Source organism: Suncus etruscus, chromosome 13 (assembly GCF_024139225.1).
Source record: "Suncus etruscus isolate mSunEtr1 chromosome 13, mSunEtr1.pri.cur, whole genome shotgun sequence".
NCBI lineage: Eukaryota > Metazoa > Chordata > Mammalia > Eulipotyphla > Soricidae > Suncus > Suncus etruscus.
The window spans coordinates 72409594-72433051 of record NC_064860.1 but is presented as its reverse complement, the minus strand read 5'-3'; the positions used below and the strand labels follow the sequence as shown (position 1 = coordinate 72433051).

The 23458-nt window shown below is 32.1% G+C and overlaps 1 protein-coding gene across 2 annotated transcripts in view; it reads right to left on the bottom strand.

The window, feature by feature from the left end:
• Positions 1-5405: 5405 nt before the first annotated feature.
• Positions 5406-23458, bottom strand: part of CADM2 (cell adhesion molecule 2) — a 1096781-nt gene continuing 1078728 nt past the window's right edge. For both annotated transcript variants that reach the window (XM_049785499.1, XM_049785500.1), the window contains 2 exons: positions 13166-13291; positions 5406-12355 (listed from right to left, as the gene is read on the bottom strand). In XM_049785499.1, the coding sequence (XP_049641456.1) occupies positions 12237-12355; positions 13166-13291 (245 nt within the window). In that variant the 3' untranslated portion in view covers positions 5406-12236. The remainder of the gene's footprint in view (positions 12356-13165; positions 13292-23458) is intronic.

Here is a 23458-nt window from a genome sequence, read left to right as displayed (position 1 = left end):
AGAACAGAGCAAGAAGTAAGCCCTGGGCACCACTGAGTATATCCCCCAAAATACTTATGAATTCACAACTTATTTATTACCCTTTTGAATTAGTCTTACCACCTTTCCTAAACTGTATGCATTCTCTGAATAGCAATTTATCCAAATCTCTAATCTTTGCTATGCTTTTTATATCTACATTTGACTATGCTACTTTAACTTCCAGAATTTTTTTCTTCTTTTAATCTCTTTAAGAGAAATTCCTACTAAATACTGATTTTCTTTATCTAGAAGCCATTTTCTCAGAAGTATCGCTGATTTCCTAAGATATCAGATTTCCATTTCACATTGACCATAAAAGGGTGTTCTTAGTAACATGATCTAGGATTTCTTATTTAAAAGTTGTCTTCTTCAGTAATCTCTTGAAAATACAAACTAGGTTTTGTTTACTTTCTAAATTTACTAAGCTCAGCAAATGTTTGGCACTCAGTGATCTTCCATGAAACAAGATGATCAATGGAATTTGTCCATTTCTGTTGTTTTTATTTTGTCATGTTTTTCCTCTTTTCACTACCAGTCCAATCGTATTAATTATACTGATAAATAAATCCTCAATATTGATGAAAGGTGAAGCAAACTAAGTATAAGCAGTTGCATAAAATTACATGGTGAAGTGCAGTAATGTTCACAAAAGTGTATGTTCTAACAGACTTTTCCACTACTAGGCATTCATTAATTTTTTCTGAGTGTCTTCTTCTGAAAAAAAATACTAATCATTTTGAAGATTATTTTCAAAGATATAGTAGGGAAATTATATTCTTTCAATTTCCTTGGGTTAGGAGATCACCTGGTGGATAAAAGAACATGGAACATTCTTCTCTTACAGAATATGTCTGTGAGCCAACGGTGTATATGAAAATGCATGTGCTAGAAGTCCCCATTATCAGCCAATCCTCTTATATCCTCTTATACCATCTGTATGTATAAAAATGTCACAAAATTTTGACTCCAGATACCTGCATTAAATGAAGAAGAAGAATAAATGAAGAACAAAGGGCTCCCATAAGCCGATCCCCAACTTCAGATGCTAATTGCAAGTTGTGAGACCCTAAGTTACCTAAAACTTCTAATGTACTTGACAAATTGATGGTTTCCAAAACTGTTTCCTAATTTATATTATTGCTATAACAACTCACAAAACTTAGAAAAACAATTTATTTATTAAGTTATTAGGTTTTTATATAGTCATACTTATAATCATTATTTACTTGCATTACAATGATTCTGAGAGATCAAAGTATTATTTCATAAAGAAAAAAGCTGAAACACAAATATGAGTCATTGAGATGGACTTGTATGCTTCTGTTGCCAAGGTGGTAGGGGCAATAGAGTGATTTACATGACTGATACAAACAAATGTGTAAAAGGCCAGAATTATAAACAAAAATTCTGGCTGATTGAAAGGATCTGTATGAAATAAAACTAACAGATGTTCCTCCTACCACATCTCAGAAATATATTGTACCTTTAATCATCAAATTGGACAAGATTTGAGATGCCCTCTTTTTTTTTTTTTTTTTTTTTCGTCTTGGGAAACACTGAGTGGAACTCAGAGCTTACTTCTGGATCTGTGTGCATAAATCATTCCTGATGGACTCAGAATCATAAATAGAGATTGGGGGTCCAATGACATATGGAATGCCATAGCTGCTATATTATTGCTCTGGTCCCTGAGTTGCTTTTGGGACTTTGAATCTGTAGTTCAGAAATTTTTCCTAGCAAAGAGTTAGGGGACCATTATTCAGGAAATATATGTACTCCTCTCCTCAGAATATATCAGTGCAAAGAAACTCTCTGGACCTCTTCAATTATTGGCAAGTTAGTCTAGCTCTAGATCTCAAAAGTTTATGCTAGTGTTTTGCACCCTTCTTTAAAAAATATGTGCTTGTAATTGTTTTATGTGGACTTTCCCAAATAAAATGTTATATTGCAATTATATTACAAATAAAACTCATTGATAGTTAATTTAAGATGATATCGGAAACAGAGAAATGGGGTTCAGCAATGCAGAACATATGTCTCTTTTTTATTTCTCCACTCACATCCAAAGAACATCCACATATTTACCAACCTGGAATACCCCCAAATCTAATATTTTAGTGATTTTATTTTTTTTAGTACAAATTCATCATTGACCATAAAAAAGATCATTGCCTATTGATGATTAACTAAATCTTCATCACCTCTCCTATTCCACAGGTCAGGAACTGGGGGCAAAAGGTGCAACTCTCTAATTACCAATTTAATTGATATGTTAAAAAACTATCAATTAGCTCTCATTCATAGTGAATGAGGAACAGATGAAAGACATGTTTTCTGGATATCCAAAGAACCTTAATATTGTGTACCAACAAAATTGAAGGTCAGAGACCAAGTAAATATTCACAATTTTGTGTATTCATATCCTAGTATTGGATAGAAGGCACTTATTTAATAGGAGAAAGACAATTATAAACTAGAAACAATCATATTTGCATATATTGTGTGACTTCATTTGATAACTAGGAAAATATATAAGCAAAATGATTAAAATATTAATGACTTGGAGTTGAAGAGATAGTACAATGGGTACAGTGTTTGCCCTGTGAATGGTTGAACAGGCTTTTAGACATGGCACCCTAGTTGGCCCCATGAGCCTGTCCAGAAGTAATTATTGCTTAGGTTCAGAGCTAGGAGTAAGTACTAAATATGAATTCAAGACAAAAATGAAGAACAATGACTTCTATGTTCTATAGGACATGTCTAGTATTGTAGTGTCACATAGAAAAATATATGTGTTGTTTGGTATTTAGCAGTTAAAAACAGCCAAAGGTACAGAATGAATAATTTGTAGCAGGTGGTATGAATTGAAAAAGTACATATTTCATGGAAATAAATTCAAGTCAAAAGAATATCTTTGGCAAAATAATCTGAAATTGATAGACTATAATCAAAATATAAGTGCTCTGATCTTAAATCCTCTGCCACGGAGATAACAGATTATGTGAGATTACTATCCTTTGACATCTCATTCAATACACATATATTATCTCTGGAAAATAGGTGTTAGATATGCTTATATTTTGTGATATTAACAAAGATATTTACTCTACTACTAGAAAATTTTAAATTCTTTTTTAGTCATTTTCTCTGAATATGACAAAATGTGTACATATATTGTTCTTTTAACTTGAGTATACAAAGATCATATAGTTTCAATATGTCAATTTTACTGGTTAAAATTTTTCTAATATTAGTTTCAATTGTTAGAGCATTCTGAGAGCATTTATATTTTTCCACCAGTATTTTATGAGCTTTTATTTTCTATGTCTATTATCACATATAACAACTTTATTCTATGTGAAGATATATTTCTTTAATCTCTCATATGTATATATATATGGATACAGGCATTAAGAACTCTTGAGCAGTGTGTTCAGAAGACTCCCAAGCTCAAAGCTTCCTCCCTGCATCTGGGCTTTGAGAGATCAATGGCAAGGAATGTATTTATGGCTTGAGAGATCAATGGCAAGAAATGTATTTATGGTGCCTCTCATGCCTTGTTGGTCTACGCCAACCAAGTACTCAGTGGAGTTTCAAGAGCTATATTTGGTGATAGATGGGAGACCATTAGGCTCCAGGAATTAGACTAGGATGTGAAACCTGTGCCTTAACTTCTGTACTATTTCTTTAGCTAGTAGGCTCTTTAATAACATAGTGACAATGACCATCACTATGATCACTATTCAGATAAGAGTTAATTTACTAAATTTTTGAATAAATATATTACTTATATCAACTTTATTCAGCATAAATATTTTTAGAGTGGATTCTCTGTTGCATGTTTAGACATGAAGAGTGGTTAAAATATATAGTATTTTCTATAGTTTTTTTGTTAAATTATGATATTTAGATGTTAGGTTTGGGTCTGATGTCAAACAGCATAGTAGCACTAAATGATATTTAAACTGTATCCAGGATACTTTACCCACTTAATCTCCATATATATAAATTCATATATAATTTGCTCTATATTAAAACTTCCTTTTCTTTTCTTTTGTTTTTGTGTCTCAATCATAAGTGCTCAGAGATTATTCCTGTCATTCAGTGTAGCAGTGACATCTGGCAGTGTTTGGAGGGCCATAGGTAGTCCTGGTGATTGAACTGGGGTCAGCCACATACATAAAAGTTTTTTTTTTTAAGTATTCTTATGTTTCACTAAACAAAGTAAAAGAGGAATTTTAAAAGTATACTTATATATGAATAAAATATTTTGTTAAATCATTAAGTTATTTTTAGAGTCTGCTAGCATTGTTTTATAATAAATGTCTCTTTAATGGACTAGAACCTCTATGCAAATAATAATTTTAATTAATAAAACACAAAGTTGGTTTATCTAAAAAGTATGAGTGCCATTTAAACATACTATTCAATATAAGGTAGGAGTTTTAAAAAGTACTGTTATTGCATGTTACTTCAAATATGATTTTCTTTCAGATGTACTGAATTTAATCTTAAATACAATATTAATTTTTAAGTTATATTATTGCATGTTTATTTTGTCAGGAGAACACAAATTAATATATATTCTAATAAAATAACCAATACAAAATCTTTCCTTGTATTTACAGAGAAATTTTAATGGAATATTTCATGGTCTAACACAAATATCAGACCCAATGACACTATTTCTTGTACAGCCTTTGGCTTACCCTGTATAACAAAATCTGTTATTTAAAGTAGACTATAAAATACCTCATGGTAAGTGAACTTCAAAAGACACAAAGAAATTCCTCCGTAAATTTAATAGCTTATCTCAAATTCTAGTTGGCGTAAGCTTAAGATGGATAGATTATTAATTGCATTATCTTAGGTAGTTGAAATATATACTGATTCGGGTGTGAAAATTAAACAAAAATAGTTTAAGTATTTTTGCTTCTGTCCCTAGTCAACATTAGTAAATACACATAAATGAATGTAAAATTACCTTTACAGAATTTTAAAAATTTGGCAGTCTTCAAGAAAATTTCCTTATGTCAGCAATATTTTTTTACCCTTACTCATATTACAAGGTTCATATATTCAAGAGATAATGGATAAATGTCGAAAAATGAGATAACATTTATTATAATATCACTTAGTTTATAAAAACTACCATCTAGAAATTTTCAAGAAAAAATGGGCATCATTGAGCAAATCTAAAAATGAAGGATAATGTATGCAGTTGAAAAAAAGATATGCAACGTAATGTACGTGTTAGAAAGAAATGCTTTGTAGCCTCTTTATAACCTATCAGTGAGATAAAAGAAAGTTCCATCTTTCAATGTCTGCTTCCAAGCCTAGAAAAATGAACTAAATGAATAGACAATTCAGTAATGTCCAACAGATAACTAAAATTCAAATTTTATTTCTCCATATGTATCAGACATTTTTTTCTGACAAGACTTTACTGAAAGAATGAAGTGCAAATGGGAACCCTGTAAGAATGTTTATAAGAGTTGTACATGACATATTTTAAGCGCCACTAAGTACACATTGAATACTTTGTAAGTATATAGGCAGATCAACATGCAAGTGTCATGTACCTAATATTACAATATGCATTTTGTTTTTTGAAAATGTTAATGATAACAAGTAGATTCAATAATCATGTTACTTTATTTTCTGTGCAATATGTTTGATTTGGGCTAATTTCACAGCACAGAATATGCTCTTATGCTGTTATAAATATACCCTTCCAAAAGTTATGAATTTCTTGTCATTTAAATAGAACATTTTATTTTTGAAGCTACATTACTGGGAACATCACATTTCTGAGTACCATTTTCAGAGATAAGTCTTTAAATTATTTTTAACATGGCAGACTTGTTCCAATGTTGGTTATGCTGAAATATTTATGATAAAAATGGAGCTTTCTTGAGGGGATATTTTTGGTTGAATGAAAAGCTAAACAACCAATTCACGAATATTGATGTGAACTCAATATTAAGAAAATAGGTCGGTATTCCCAAATTCACAAAACTTTGTGTTAATACTTAACTGCATCATTGAATCTACAATAAGTACAGCAGGTACAGTGAAATAAATTGGTAATAGATTAAAATTTTATACAGCGATAAGGATAAAGAGTAAGAGTTTTTAAATTATTCTAAAATTATGATTCTATTTGAGACTCATTCAATACATTTGAAACACAGGGGAAAGCAAAAGGATAGAGATAACAGTTGCTTTACATATCATGTTTTTTTTTAACCAACTGGTGACCACCAAATATTTTATTGCATATAACTTTAACTATCAGCAAATATAAAGAGAAAAGTATCTACTAGTATCATGTACAAGGAAACGCATTTGAAGAAAGAAAACATTTGAGGTTTGACAGTACTGTGTATAGGAGAAGTGTAATGTGGCATTTCATACCGCACTTGAAAAGTCCATGTAGGAATCTCTGCTGTTCTGACCCTGGATGTGGGAAAAGTGCTTAAGTGCTGAGCCCTGGTAGGATTTTCTTTTGCCCCTGCAATCTTCAAATGTCTTTGAACTTTTCTTCTTTTTAAATATACAGTAATTTTCAGGGGGGGAAATAGTGTTTTTTTTTTCTTTACATATTTTTCACATTTGGATCCATTCTCTACAAATGACCATACATTTCCTCTAACTAGTATATATACTACATGTATATATATGTATCCTTACATATATATACATATATATTCCACACATATGGAAAATATGGTAAAGAATGGACCAAATATTATTTCTAACATAATCACATAACATAAAAACATCTTACATTAAACATATTTTATAGGTTCAGCATCATCATTTGAGACATGATTTTGTAATTCTTATTTTTTCCACTAGAGGAAACTCTGCTTTGAATATGTTTCCTTTCAACATAATTATTACATTTTTAAAAAAAAGTCTTACTATGTCTAAGAAGACAAAATTAACTGGTGTTTGTGGCAATACTTTGCATTTATCACTCATTAAAAAGAAAGCAGTTTAAAATAATTTTTGTCTTACATATTTAAATATTTTCTCTTACATAGTACATACATAATACTGTGAGGAAAGTAAAATAATATACATTGTTTTCATTTAAACAATGGTATCATTCATTTTTAATAAATTATTGTGATTTAAATATGAAATGTCAGATTAGATTGCAAAGTGTTGCCATTTAAATATTTTTAATCAACACAGTTATATTACATTGAAATATTAAGTAGGCATGAGAAGAACTGTTCTTATAAAGTTATGGTCCATTGCCTATAGGAGCATTTAATGATAGAAAAGGAAAACAAATGCAAATCCATACACCGCTGAATACAGTAAAAGTAGTTGGCTTTTGAGATTTCCCAGGGGTGGGGAGTGGACTGTTAAGATAGTCCCAAAAGAGTGCATCCTGGGATATCTTGTAATAATTATTTCTTCTATTTATATTGAAGTATCATAGCCCATGTTACAAGTGAGAGGTAGAAGGATTATTGTAAGTATGCATGGCAGAGAACTTACCAGCTATATCCAATAACTATTGCATTCATTATTAATCTCAATACATAAAAATGCTGATGAGTTATGAACCCATTCTTATATGTTGTTCCCTTGAGCTCTCTTTTTATCTTGCTACCTTCAATCCATTACCATTGGAAGGGTGTAAGTGCAAAGGGTATGTTTGGGTTAGAATGAGGAGAGAAAGGGAAAATTAATCAAAATTTTAAATCGCATTAAAACAACTCCTAAACTATTAAGGAATACCATCTTAACTATAAATATTCTTTGATTACATACATTGGTTCTTATAAAATACATACCATAGACCATTAAAATATACCCATATTTAAAGAAAGCTTAAAATTTTCAAATTCAAATAGATTAGAATCAAACTTTAAAACTTGGATTTTTTTCTTTCTCTCCAACATTGTGAAAAAAACTGGATCAAAGAATTTTTGCATCAAGATAACTTTAAGAAAACTTAAAGTTTCATTTTAAATTAATACTCTAATGTGTGAAAACTGTAGATTAGCAGCTTCTTGGATCTTTTTTTGAAGAGTTCTTTAAAGTCCCTTTGCCTTAATATTCAGCAGTTGAATTGCAAATATTGCACTGAGTATTTTTCAATATTGCCAGTGTCTATTTCAAAACAAGTTCTATTATCTACACTAAGATTTCCTCTTTCCCAATATTCAAAATGCATATTATAATTACATGGGTTTCCAACATCCATACACAGCAAGTACAAGATACTTACATGTACGTACACTGTAGTTACCTATATTTTGCATAGTTTTTAGTGTGTACTTTGTGCCACTTAAAAAAAGCATTACTCGGTAATTTCATTAGGCGTTTCATTTACTTTAGCTGTCATTGCCATTATTTTTATTTGTTTCGTTATTTTTTTCACCAAAGGTTACCATTTGCAAGGGGTCAGGCAATATGGAGCATTTTTAAGGGCTCGAATTAGCAGGATGACGGGGGTAGTTGCAATAAGATATGAGGTTTTGTATTTTTTCCACAATTAAAAAAAATGTAACGTGAGATTTCAGATTCCTCATTCTTAAAATATCCTAATATCCAAAGCAAATAAAAAGGAAAAGAATGGTAAGTGTTCTCCTTAGTAACACTTTGCAATAAGTGGCACTAAATTACACGATAACTGCTATGTTACATGGAAGAGCCATCACCATCAGACAGTTGCTGTACATGTGCCTATATGGAATCTCAATGCTGTTACAATCATGAATACATAATTACAAGTGAGCCTGTCCTTTGAGTTGAGATATTTATATTTTTTACAAGGAATAAAAAATAAATGAGGTGTTAGCTTCTTTGCCATTTTTAAGGAAGTTAATTTTCTTTTTTTTTTCCTATTATTTCAATTGTGGGGTGTCAAGGCAAGATTAAATATCCTGCAGCGATATGGGGTCCTCCAGATTCTACCTTAATTCCATTATCAGGTTCTTTAAACTGCTTCTTGAATTCTCTGGTAAAAGAAGACAAGTTGAAGACTCTCTCGCCTCTCTCACTCCCTCTCTCTCACTCTTTCCATACGCAGTCATACATAATACAAATCATTAATACTCTGTTGCACACACACACACACACATGCAAGCACGCACGCACCATACAGCCATTATTAATCTGTTCATATGCTCTGTTTGCTCTCCTACTCGCACTTGCTTTTCCTTCCTTATTTTTATAATCACTCTATCTAGGATACTCAGAAATAAAAAAGGGAATAAAGAGTATGCTGTTTACACTTTTCTGATGATGAGCAATCAGGCTATGCTGTAAACAGTACATAAGCAGAGAATAGCTACATTAGTTTAAAGAATAATGTTCCATATTCTACTAGGTGTGTGGGGAGTAGCTTACATTGAGTTCCAGAGCTACTGTGCTCACTAAACTGAGACAAAATTTGGCTCTATGTACACAAATGTGTACATTTCAGATACTGTCATTGACATAGTTCCATGGAAAAGTTACCTTATTTTTGCTGATATTTTTAAAAATAAAAAATTTAAATTGGTAAAATAGAAAATTTTATGGAAAGAGCATCATGTCGTTTAATTGTCAATTTTTTCCAATGACTAAAGATAACATCTAATTCTAGTACTTTAAAATGAACTGGAGAAACATTTTATTAGAGCCCACAAATTATATTATATAAATTAATTGTTTTTCATATGTTTCCAAGAGAGTTTCAGTAAGCTTTTCTATTACTCTAAAGGGTTAAAAAAAACTCAGATATTTTGAAGTGCAGCCAATTTTGGATTCCTAATTTATACTGCTATAAATAATTATTGAGTTATTTAGGCAACACTTTAGCAGTTGGAGCCAAGTAGAATATAGATGAAATGAAGAGGGATGTAAATACAGCATCGATGAAGGGTAGCAATTTTGTAAGTACATCCTGAAATTAGTCTTTAAATAGTAATTGATGATGCAGTTTATACAACTTACTTCTGTAATAAGAACCTTTCCGTTTTGTACTAACAGGATGAATTTTGCGTTGTGGAATCTTTCTAAAGGTTATGCATTGAAAGATATGAACAGTTTATAAACCTATTCTAGTTTCAATGTGTCTAGTAGCACCTACCTGATTCTCTCAAACTACCATACTATATTAACATATTATTGCATTTTTCCACAGATGGTATGGAGTGAACTGTAAAAACAAGCATGCAATCACATCAATGCAGACTTATTTCCTTAAAATGTCATACTGTATATGATTTATTATGTTAACACTCAACCACATCATATTATTTATGTTCTGTATATTCTGAAAAAGTGCTGCTTGACTGACATCGTCCTTTTTCCTCTTGTAAGAAATCAACAAGATAAATGCTTCAACAATAAAAAATAATTTAAAAATTCTAAGATTTTTAAAAGATTTATACTTTTGATAAATAATCTATGATACAGCACCCTTGTCTTTCATCTGATATTCATACATGATGTCATATTCAACCATTCTAGTTCCCCCAAAATAAATTCCAGGCTATTACTTTTCAAACCATAGGCCATCATGCCTTTCAGTCATCACTCGTATAGCTACCATTTTGTTTGTCATATTTATTTTCTTCTTAAAGGTGCAAAGCTTGTGAATGGGAAAATAATTGTTATCTAACTGGATTTTTAAACTTTAGCATACAATAAACTTAATGCAAACTAATCTAGTGATTTTGAGATACTAGGAGAAATAATATGACTTTAGATTGATTCTGTGTCATATTTATGAATACAGCATTTCTTAATGGTTAAATACACCAAAATTTCAGAAATAATTTAGAGAAAGAGACTTTCACCTTGGAGTTAAAAGCATGGCAGAAATTCTCTATCACTCACTGTTTCATAAGTTTGTACCTCACAGAATGCATAGACAGGAATTTAATATAAGGAATTAGATCATTTACACAGAAAACATATCATAAACACTTTGCCAAAAAGCAAACCAACATAGGTATGCAGTTCTAGAACTGCCAAATTAAAATGTGTGAATTTTAGCAAACTAAGACTGTAATTTTAGATTATTATTCCACTGTGGTTGCAATTTAAACCTGAGGCTGTGCACTGGTTGTTAGCTTAAAATTACCTTTCCTTAGAACATTGTGCTTCCATTGTATAACAAAAAAATTAACAAGAACTAGAAAAATTTGTTGAACAGTGCTAGGACATACAGACAAAAATACTAATACATGTTATCTACTTATAATATTGGTTTAAGTAATAATATCTAAAGGGATATCATGGACATTAGAAAATGCTTACTTATGACTGATTTACATACAGCCAAAAAAGTTAAATATGTATCAAATAATGTTTAATTGGATTTATTATATGCACTATATACAGATACTAAAATGTCTCAAAATTGTGCCCTATGGATACTTCAATTTTGTTTAGGCAGGTGAGTTCTTGTGGAACAAATAAATTATAGAACCAAATTAGAGAAATGAATGAAATCTTTGTTATTTCAAAAGCAGCGAAATACTTGGGACATTTATTGGAAAATGAAGCTAAAAGTAACCTAATGGAAGAATCAATATCATAATATAAGATGTCATGTCATGATTGTAATTCATACACATGGCTGCTGTATCAAATACTATAAATTTAAATAGAAAATTGATACAGCCTTACAGTGTAATCTTGCATTCTAGAATCTACACTACAATGTTTTCAGTTGTGTTTCTAGGGCATATGTTTTCAAACATGTCTTGGAAAATGGACATGTAGAAAACATTTGTAAACCTCTAATCTGATTAAATTTAAGCTGATTAGGCATTTACCTAATCCCTTCCCTTGTGAAAGCTGACCATTGGCAAACTGACAAGGGGAGAAATGAAGGGGAGAAAAAAAAATAACAAAAAAACTCAGCATACACTTTTTTTCAATGTATAGAAACAATTCAATACCATGATCCAAGGAGGTGATTAACATTGTTAAGGCTGTATATTCAAGCACTGTATGTTAAAAGAGCAATGGTGTGGAATTTAGGCAGTAAGAAATGTCCTGTATTGTGGATGGTACAGTAATAAAAGAATGATGCTTTCGACAGCTGATTGTTGGTATACACTGGCTACTGAGAGCAGTACAGAATGAAAGTTAATAAAGGTAGCAGAAGATGGTAGAAATGAATTCTGAAAGATGATAGCCAGTTTCTCCAGCAGCCAGCCTGGTAAGTAAAACTCAGAATCTTGGCCTGCATTTTAAATGAAATACTCTTTTTTCTCTTCAGCATTGACTTGGCTGCCTTCAGCATTGATAATGGCTGTGTCAGCATCTGGTGCATCTTCAGCTCCTTTAGCTTCATTTGTTAAATACGTTCCTATGGGTATCGGATGAAACATATGTTAGTTCTGAGAGATTGATAAAATAGCCAGCATTAAAACGAGATATTTATTTAGGGAGAACCTTAAACTAGATTCCTTGTAAGTTGAAATATCTTCTGAGATATAGCAATTCACACAATTTATCTTTTCAAAGATGCATGCTTTCTTTCAGTTTTTAGGTCTATATTTTATATGATGCTGTGTCCAGGTTAGCTAGAAATAAGAGTTAAATGGGTGTGGGTAATGAGTTCTTTGGTTCTTTAATGCGAGATACAGACCACGTGATCCATGCAGCTGTAGCAATCAGAGTCCTTTGTTAAGATGCTGATAATGATCACATCAACTGTGCCACAATTCATTTTGGAAACTCCATTTAAAAGTAGATTATATCAATAGTTTCCACCTAGCCCACTGCAAAACATCCCACATTCTTTCCTCACTAATATAACCACAAATATGTTCATAAACTTATCAACACAAAAAAGAAAAACATTATGCCATTGGATTTCAGTTCCTAGAGAGAAACTTTAAAAAAATAATTCCATTATTTCCTAAGCTATTGATTCATACTGTGGTCTTTGACTATTGACAAACATTATTTTTCTAAGCCACTCTAACTTCAAAGTTGAGTAAAATTAAAACGAATACCCTGAAATAATTTATCTGCTTCTCTCTCTCCTTTTTCTCTTTTTCACACACACCGAAAAGTGCTCATACTATTATATATTTCAAAATAAATTTGTTTTTTGGTATTATTTTGTCAAAGTTAAGAATACTTAACTGTTTAATTATTTAATATAACTAACCTTTATGTCTTGCAAGATATCGACCAAGCAGAAATATAGAGCATAGCGTGACAAATACCACTACAGCCACTATTCCTCCTATAAGAGCATGATCAGGCCCAGTCTGGCCAGCCAGAGCATTCGGATCTAGGAAAGAAAAGAAAAGTTTGTTGGTTAAGTGTCATTTATTTACAGAATATATATTTTCATTTATTTCAGATATTGTGATGACACAAATCCTCTATAATAAAATTTCAGTAACTTGTATTATCCCAATAACTTATTCAACAAATATTTAATTTATACATAATTAGGACATACCTGCAGATAAAACACAGTAATTTCTATTGACTTTGAGTTCAAATTTTATGAAATACCAGATAAACAACTATGCACATAAAATTGTATAGTTTATGCTTTTCCTTCTTTCTCTCCATCTCAAAGTATGTGTGTTTCTTAGTTAGGCAAATTGAGCTCTACAACTTTTGGGGTTTTATTTAGCAAATTTTATTTTATCTTAAAAATTATTTGCATTGGACAGGGTTGATAAAAATTTAAAGAATTGAATGAATAGAATCTAAATTTGATGCTTGGAAATATAGGTATCCAGAGCACCATTAGGAGAAACCTGCAAACATTCAGTTTCAAGTAATTTCCAACCACATTTGGCCTCAAAACATATTATCTGTCTACAGATATAGTATGAGTCACATTCAGTGACTCTTGGGGCCACTTGGTGCCAAAGATCAAATTTTGGGTAAATAAAAATGTCATGGGAAAATATGAAAATGACCACTTGAAATTGATAATTATATAATTATAATTAAAAGCTTTGAAATCAACTCCCTTAAATGACAAAAAAAATGTGTCTAGCTACAATTTTCAGGGGCCTGAAAACTGAACACTAAGGAATTATCCTTTTCAAAGACTAGAAATAAGAGATGCTTTTAACAGAAAGACTTACACATATGAAGGACATGCATACTAAGAGTGTACATACTATGAGTGAAGTCCAACTGTGAACATTTCTGTAATCATTGTGCTTAAATAAGGTCCTTTATTGTTAAAAAAGTGAACGACAAACAGAAAGAACCATAGCAGAAAGAGATTCTGAAAATTATATAGTTGTTGATCAAATAAAATATTTTGAGGAGAGGAAAGGCCTACTGTCAAGTATTTATGTCAAAATTGTTTCCTTAAAGGAGGAAGATGAATACTCAACAATTTTTGTTGGACTCAAAGCTTTAAAGTAAGTGGTAAGAAATATGTAGATTAACCATATGCCTTTACATTCTGCCTTCATAAAATATAGAAATGACCCTTGTAGTTGAGAACAATTGTCAATCATCAGTGCACAGATTGCAATATTTGTGCACCCAAAATTATAGGGAATAAAGATATATTTAAAACTTGCAAAATGGGGATAAAACCGAGTGATACTTTGAGGCTTGAATGATAATACAACAGGTTACATGTTTCCCTTGTATGCGATCAACCCAAATTCTATCCTTGGCATCTCATATGAATCTCAAGCCAACCAGGAATAATTCCTAAGCCAGAGCCAGCATTAGCCCCCTGAGCATAGCCTGATGTGGTCCCCAAAGCAAAGCGAAGAAAAAAAATCCCTGAATGATGCTTTGGACAACAAAATTCACTAAAGCTAATATCAGATAGACTGTATTTGCAAGACCGTTGTTTTAGATAACCTCATGATAACTACTTGTATTCCAAAATATAAATGGAGAATAAAAAAATTTGTAATTTAGATTTGGCATTTATGCCTTCCAAAGCACTCAATATGTTGATATGTGGATCAAAATGACAGACTGGGACAAGAAGAATAAAATAGTGTAACATTAGAAGCAGTCTACTCAGGTTTAATCCCTGTCACTCTATGGTCCCCTGAGCCCTGCCATGAGAGATCTATGAGTGAAGAGCCAAGAATAAACCTAGAGCACTGGCAGGTGTGATTTTCCAGAATAAAAAAATTGTAAATATATAAAATGAACAAATTGGGTATCTTTTGTGGTTTTTAAAATAACTATTGTACCAAAATAGCACATATATCTAATATACATATATCATATATATGACACATATACTATGTATATATGATATATCTATAAAATATATAAGGAAAAAACACATAGCAGTTGACTACTTAAATCTTCAAACTACTTATGTACCTTCAAATTTGGTGAAAATAAAATTATATTATTCTTTTACAGGGCATATTCTGAACCACTCATAATACCAGACATATCCGACAAGATTAAAATTCCCATAACATATATTTGGAGAAGGAAAAAAGAATGAACCAAAGAAAATCTAGTTTCTTCAAATAACTGTAATCATTCTCACTTCTGAAAAGACATTTACTATAATCCTATCATGTTTTAATAATTACAATTAATCAGTGATTAATAAGAATTGTTTTATTTTTTTAATTTTATTTTTTAAATGGTCAATTAGAGCATTCATATGAAATCTTCTGTCTGTTCTATTATATTGTTTTATGCATAGATAGAGAGTATCCTTAATGATTTTCCCTGTCAAATTTGTTTCTAAATTAACACATTCAAATATGAAGATGATTTGGATATTTAAATGTCCTGGTCTTGATGATCAGGGATTAGCAGGCTTTATATGATTTCTTTAGATAAACTCCATCATTGATTTTTTTTTTTGTGAGAGAAAATAGACAAAAAATACTTGGCTCAAAAGGGTGTAATAGGGCAGGATTTTTTAACTGACAATATGTTTTTTTTTTTTTTTTAACTTCACTTACAGTTAAATGCACACCTGTGATTTGTATTTTAGACAGTCAAATTGCAAGCTTGAAAGTAGATAATTCGGGGCCGGAGAGATAGCATGGGGGTAAAGCGTTTGCCTTTCATGCAGGAGGTCATCGGTTCGAATCCCGGCATCCCATATGGTCCCCCGTGCCTGCCAGGAGCAATTTCTGAGCCTGGAGCCAGGAATAACCCCTGAGCACTGTCGGGTGTGACCCAAAAACCACAAAAAAAAAAAAAAAAAAAAAAAAGAAAGTAGATAATTCCTGTTTGAAATTGAGGAGGATTGTATAAAATATCTGCATACAAAACTGTTAACTATTCATAAATGTATTTACCTATTTTATTTCCAAAAAAGTTAATTCTTGAAAGTGATGCTGTGTAAATTCAAAGGGTATAGTCATTTTATTTTGCCTGTTTTTTTTGTTTGTTTGTTTGGTTGGTTTTTTTTTGCTTTGAGCTATACCAACAGGTGCTCAGGGCGTTCTTTAGGAGAAATTAAGGCACCACCCAGAAGAAGAAAACCAAAATTCCACTCAGTGTTGAATGGACCCCTCAGGAAAGCTACACAGAATCAAGGAAACTATGAATGGACCATTTCTAGAAAGACAAATGAGATTATGAGGTAACTATCAGCAATGACAAGGTCCTGATTGCTTGTATGTAAGACTCCCAGAAACGGCTGGTGGTGTATTTGCATAAATTAATTCTTCTGAAAGCTATTTTGGACTTCAAGCTTGTGTTCTCTATTAAATACATTCAGTTTCTTTTATCTTTGCTTATTTTCCACTCTGGCAGAGCTCAGGAAAGATCTTGGTATGTGATATAAGGCTAAAACATTAACTTGCATATGACACTAAACTGGCTCTAGATAATTTCATTATTTGATCTATTTTTATAAGTTTCATATCTAAAAATCTAACATTTTTCTAGTCTTTTCCATGTGATAAATCTTTATGTTCAAACAGTATTATTATTATTTAAAAAAATCACTTTACTGCTTTGGAGGAAAATATTATATCAATTTTAGAATATTTTAGGAACTAAAGTGCAAAAGATAATGAATGGGAAATATGCAAAATTATAGATTCTACTTGTTTAAGGTGTATAATAGTGTGATCCTTCAATTATACAAATAATGACATTTTTGAAAGCTGCATAGTTTTCTGATGTACGACCAACCAATTTTATTAATGCTATTTTTGATTATTTTAATATACCTTACCTTTTAAAATAATATGCACTATTTTAAATTTTATTATATAGTATATAGTATTTTAACCTTTTTATGTCTCCTCTTTATTTCAGTGACTTTTCTTTTTGTAAGTTATTTTCCAAAACATTCTATTATTTTCAGTATTATATATGACATACTTAGTTATCAAATTTACTTAAGTTTTGCTCTAGTTAAAATAGCATTTGAGATGTTCTCTTAAGATTTTTTTTTTATTTTATAATTTATTTTAACATTACATTTTCTTTTTTGACTACAACTACGGGCAGTTGTGAACAGTATGGAACTATGATTCAGAACCTTGTGTTCTCAAAAATGCAGCATAAATCCAAATGGATTACTCACAACACTTTTAGTAAGAATTGATCTCTTTACACTTCTTAAGATTTACTTTCTTAAGCCCAATTTAACTGAAATCATATAGTAAAAATGCACATTCCCTAGATGTTATAGACTATGCATCTTAACAAACTAAATTTAACTGAAGAAAACATTTTTAAACCTTTAATTTTTTAATGATTTGTTGTAAATATACACTTCACTGGTTAAAAGTGTAGCTGGATTGAATATCTTTGACAGTATTTCAGAGCCTCCTTTGAATGCTTATTATTTTCTTTGATTTATGCCCCATAAGTAAATTTGAAATCATTCCAGTTTTGTCTCCACCTAAGGTGACCTGATTTTTCTGCCTGATTACTATCGAATTATTTATTTTTCCTTATTATATTTTGATAGTTTACCTACATATATTTTATACCTCTATACTTGAGGGTCATGCAGATTATTTAATTGCACTGAATCAAATGCACGTAGTCCTCAGTCATCTTCTGCGGTCTGCTGGAGGGAGTGGTGCTTCAGCTAAGTCTAAAGTCGCCGCTGAGCTGAAGAGGCTGGTGGCTGAACTGAACTGGATGAAACTGAACTATTTAATCCACAATATTCTGTGCTATGTTTGAGACCGACAGCAGTGATGATGATATCTGAGAACTCAGTGATGGTGACAATGTCTATGCTGATACCCTCACATCAGATACAGATGAAGTTCTGTATCTGTATTCACATCATACAGATGATGATGATGAGGAATCCAGTTTTAAAAAATTTTAACCTTTGTGATTCAGATATTTTTGCACTTTATTTAGTTTCAAAGTTATTGTTGCTATTTTACAGTTTCTCTTTAGCAATAAATATTGAAAAACATTTAACTTACTGATTCCTCAATTATTGTAATTGCTTGGGGTATATTCTTTATTTTTGAAATTCACCAGTAGCTGTTGCATTTTCCACCTCGGCTTATACTCGAGTCACTGTTTTCCTAGTTCTTAGGGTAAAATTAAGGGGGGTTGGCTTGTACTCAAGTATATATGGCAGTTTGTCTTGTTAGCATTTTGTTTTATTTGCAACCTTTTTAGAATTAAATTAGTTCATTTCTTTAAGTTTACAAATCTTTTATCTATTCTGCTTTTGATTAACAATCATTGTCTTTCTATTTTGTTTCTTGGAAAATCCAATTATGTTTGCTAGGATCTCTGCTATTTATATTGTCTATATGTTGCTCTTTTTTCTTAATTTTATAATCATTTTATTAATTCACATTCTCTTTATTTGTATTTCCCACATTTAACTTATTCTGAGAGATTTAATTTTTCTTATTTTTCTTTCAAAAAGATTTTCATACCAGTTGTAACTTTATCTACTTTCTCTACTTAATCTTTTCTATATGTTCTTAGCAGATGCTTTGAGCAGTTTTATATTAGTGACAATAAAAATGACTGGTTTATAATATTTCTTCATTTTATAATGACTCTACTTGAACATCTGGTAATATATTTTCCCTTGGTGAATATATGTTGCTTCTGTATTATTGCAAACATTATTCGTTGGATGCAAATGAATGTTATTTTTAGCTGTTTACATATCTGTACTTTCTTATTTACTTTTATTCTTTTTTTAATATTTTGGGGGTGGTCACACTAGAAGTGCTCAGATGTTATTCCTGGCTCTGCACTCAGAAATTGCTCCTGGCAGGCTCAGGGGATCATATGAGATGCCGGGATTTGAACCACCATCCCTCCTGGATTGGCTGTGTGCAAGGCAAATGCCCTTTTACTGTTCTATCTCTGGTCCCTACTTTTATTCCTTTTTGTTTGTTTGTTTTGTGTTTTGGGGGCCACATCTTGTGACGCTCAGAGGTTACTCCTGGCTATGCACTCAGAAATCACTCCTGGCTCAGGGGACCACATAGGAGGCTGGGGAATCAAACCAAGGTACATCCTAGATCTCCTGTGTACGAGGCAAACACCCTACTGCTGTGCTATTGCTCTGGACCCTTACTTTTATTCTTAATGATAATTATCCTGGTGTTTGTTGTGAATAGCAGCAGAACTATATATCAACCTTCTTAAAAAACTTCTTTGAAACTGAAACTGAAATAAAAATCATATGATATGTATACATAGTAAATAGAGTGGAAGAAACATTGGGATAAAAATCATTATTGTTAAGAGAAATAAATAATTGACTTGTTTTTATATGTAATGTTTACTTTCATAGTGAAATCTCAGATAATATATTTTGCCCTCCAACGACCTTCCTTCTTGCACTTTTGGAAAACTTTGTCTACAAAAACTTATATTCAGTTCAATTTATCACATTCACATATATAGTAAGCACACATATTAAGAAACATATATTCGGGGCCGGAGAGATAGCATGGAGGTAAGGCGTTTGCCTTTCATGCAGGAGGTCATCGGTTCGAATCCCGGCATCCCATATGGTCCCCTGTGCCTGCCAGGAGCAATTTCTGAGCCTGGAGCCAGGAATAATCACTGAGCACTGCCGGGTGTGACCCAAAAACCACAAAAAAAAAAAAAAAAAAAAAGAAACATATATTCATTTAAAGTTATGGTATATTTAAATATCTATTAATATTACATCAAATAATAAAAATATTTTATAGCTTTGTATTATTTATAAATATCTACAATAGTACATGTACAGTTTACTAGAAATGATTCTACCTTTGTAAGTACCAATTCACAATATAAGGTAGTATGTAACTTTTGATTATTAATATTATGATTATAGAATGAACGATGCTACCATACATGCCTATTAGTAACTATTTTTTTAAATTCACTAATATCCTTATTTATTTTTAAATTTCTTCCATAATTAGAATTAAAAGTATGTCCTTGGTTTCTATTCTTAGCAACTAAAATAAGTGATTGAAATCGAGAAGATAAGTATCTTCTGAAGAATAAAGAGATAATACATAATTTAAATGACTACATCCCAGTGGGAATCTCTTTTATATCCTTTCTCTCATCTCTCTCCTACTGTTATAGAAATAAAAAGATGAAGTAAAGTCTTCTGAAGTTGTTTTATTTTTACAGCTAGCTGAGTCTGCATTACTAGCCAGACAAATATATCATGTATCTTTAAGGCATTCTCAAACATTAACTCATGATTTGCTGGAGTCAGGCTGTAAACACTGGTATGTGTGAATTCCAAGAGTTTTAGATTATGCATTAACAGTCTCTTGTACTTGAAAATGTAGCAAATACAAATAATAAATCTCATAACTTATAACTTTATTTTAAACTAAAGAAGTTTGGTATCTAATTTTCATTATACTATTGTAATTTACCAGGTTTTTCTGAATACAATAATTTTAGGCACTACATGTTTAAATACCGATCCCACCATCAGTGTAATCTTTCCTTCACCAATGTCCCAAATCTCCCTACCTGTCTTTATGCAGGCACAAATTTACTTCATATTGCTATTACACAACAAACTGAAAATTTGGGGCCGGAGAGATCACAGTGGTAAGGCATTTGCCTTTGATGCAGCCGACCTGGGATAGATCCTGTTCGATTCCTGGTATCCCATACGGGTCCCGAGCTTGCTAGAAGTGATTTCTGAACACAAAGCCAAGAGGAACCCCTGAGCATCACTGGGTGTGGCCCAGAAACCAATCAATTAATAAATATATTAACTGCTTTAAAATAAAATAACAAAGAAAAACTATGGGTACACCAATGATGCAGTTAAAAGCTGACGATCTTGAGAGGATCCTGAAGCTTACAGAAGCCATGCTACTGCATCATCACCATTTTGCCAAGGCCCTGCTTCACCACTCCTCTACAGCTCTCTACAGAGACCCAAACTGATGAAAATTCCAGCTGATATTTGGGCTGATGTTATCAGACTATTTTTGGAGTGTGGAAATCCTTCCCCATCCTTATTGAACTACCATAACTCTGGCAGGCAAAACCACACCCACATAATTGCATTGTTTGCACCTTGCCAGCCCCATAGACTTATTCCATTTTTGAAAGAGAGGTCAACCACGTAATGAAAAATTATGGGTACTCCAGTCATACAGATGAAAGATGGCAATGTTGGGAGGAGATGGCATTCCCCATTATCCACTATTGCCACTTTGCCAATGGCCCTCCTTTACTACTCCTCGAGTGTTCTCTACAGAGACATAAATCTGGCCAAAATTCTAATTAATCTGGTATTTGGGCTGATATCACCAGGCCTATATTTTTGAAAGAAATGCAGGCACCTGCCCTTGACTTCTCATACTTCTGAAATACATTGCAGCTTAAAATCTTACACCACAAACGTCACAGTATTAACAATAGCACTTTGAATTCATGGATCCTGAAAGCACAGTTGTGGCTATCTGACAGCTCCATTTAATTTAATACTGTCATGACCATAGGAACACAGCAATTTAGATGACAATTTGTATCTGAAGCCACTTAATATGCAGAAACAAATGAAGTAGCAAAATGGTCAGCTAGAAACATGAATTTACTAAGCTTTTTGACAATGACTTAATGACCTCATTGGAAATACAATACTTGCCCCAAATTTGCTTGTCACTGTAGTCTTTGTTTATTTTTTAAAATATCTTTATTTAAGCACTACGATCACAAACATGTTTGTATTTCGGGTTTAGTTATATAAAAAACAATCCTGGGGGGAGGGTGTGGGGAAAAAAAAACTTTCACCAGTGATCTTTACACCACCAATGCCTCCCTATTCTTCCTTCCCACCACCGCTGGTATTTGAGACAGGCATTCTATTTCTCTCGCTCGCTACCATTGTCATGATAATTGTTAGTGTAGTTATTTCTCTAACTGCACTAAACCACTTTTTGTGGCAAGCTTCATATCATGGGCGGGTCCTTTTAGCTCTCAACTCTATTGTCTCTGGGTATTATTAAAATGATGTCTTTTATTTTTCTTAAATCCCGTAGATGAGTGAGACTATTCTATATCTATCTCACTCCCTCTGACTCATTTCACTCAGCATAATAGTTTCCATGACCATCTATGTATAAAAAAATTTCATAACTTCATTTTCTTGACAGTTGCATAGTATTTCATTGTGTGTTTGTAGTAGATATTCTTTTTTTTTTAATTTATTTAAACACCTTAATTACATACATGATTGTGTTTGGGTTTCAGTCATGTAAAGAACACCACCCATCACCAGTGCAACATTCCCATCACCAATGTCCCAAGTCTCCCTTCGCCCCACCCGACCCCCGCCTGTACTCTAGACAGGCTCTCCATTTTCCTCATACATTCTCATTATTAGGACAGTTCAAAATGTAGTTATATCCCTAAATAAACTCATCACTCTTTGTGGTGAGCTTCCTGAGGTGAGCTGGAACTTCCAGCTCTTTTCTCTTTTGTGTCTGAAAATTATTATTACAAGGGTGTCTTTCATTTTTCTTAAAACCCATAGATGAGTGAGACCATTCTGCGTTTTTCTCTCTCTCTCTTTGACTTATTTCACTCAGCATAATAGATTCCATGTACATCCATGTATAGGAAAATTTCATGACTTCATCTCTCCTGACAGCTGCATAATATTCCATTGTGTATATGTACCACAGTTTCTTTAGCCATTCGTCTGTTGAAGGGCATCTTGGTTGTTTCCAGAGTCTTGCTATGGTAAATAGAGCTGCAATGAATATAGGTGTAAGAAACGGGTTTTTGTATTGTATTTTTGTGTTCCTAGGGTATATTCCTAGGAGTGGTATAGCTGGATCGTATGGGAGCTCGATTTCCAGTTTTTGGAGGAATCTCCATATCGCTTTCCATAAAGGTTGAACTAGACAGCATTCCCACCAGCAGTGGATAAGAGTTCCTTTCTCTCCACATCCCCGCCAACACTGTATATTCTCATTCTTTGTGATGTGTGCCATTCTCTGGGGTGTGAGGTGGTATCTCATCGTTGTTTTGATTTGCATCTCCCTGATGA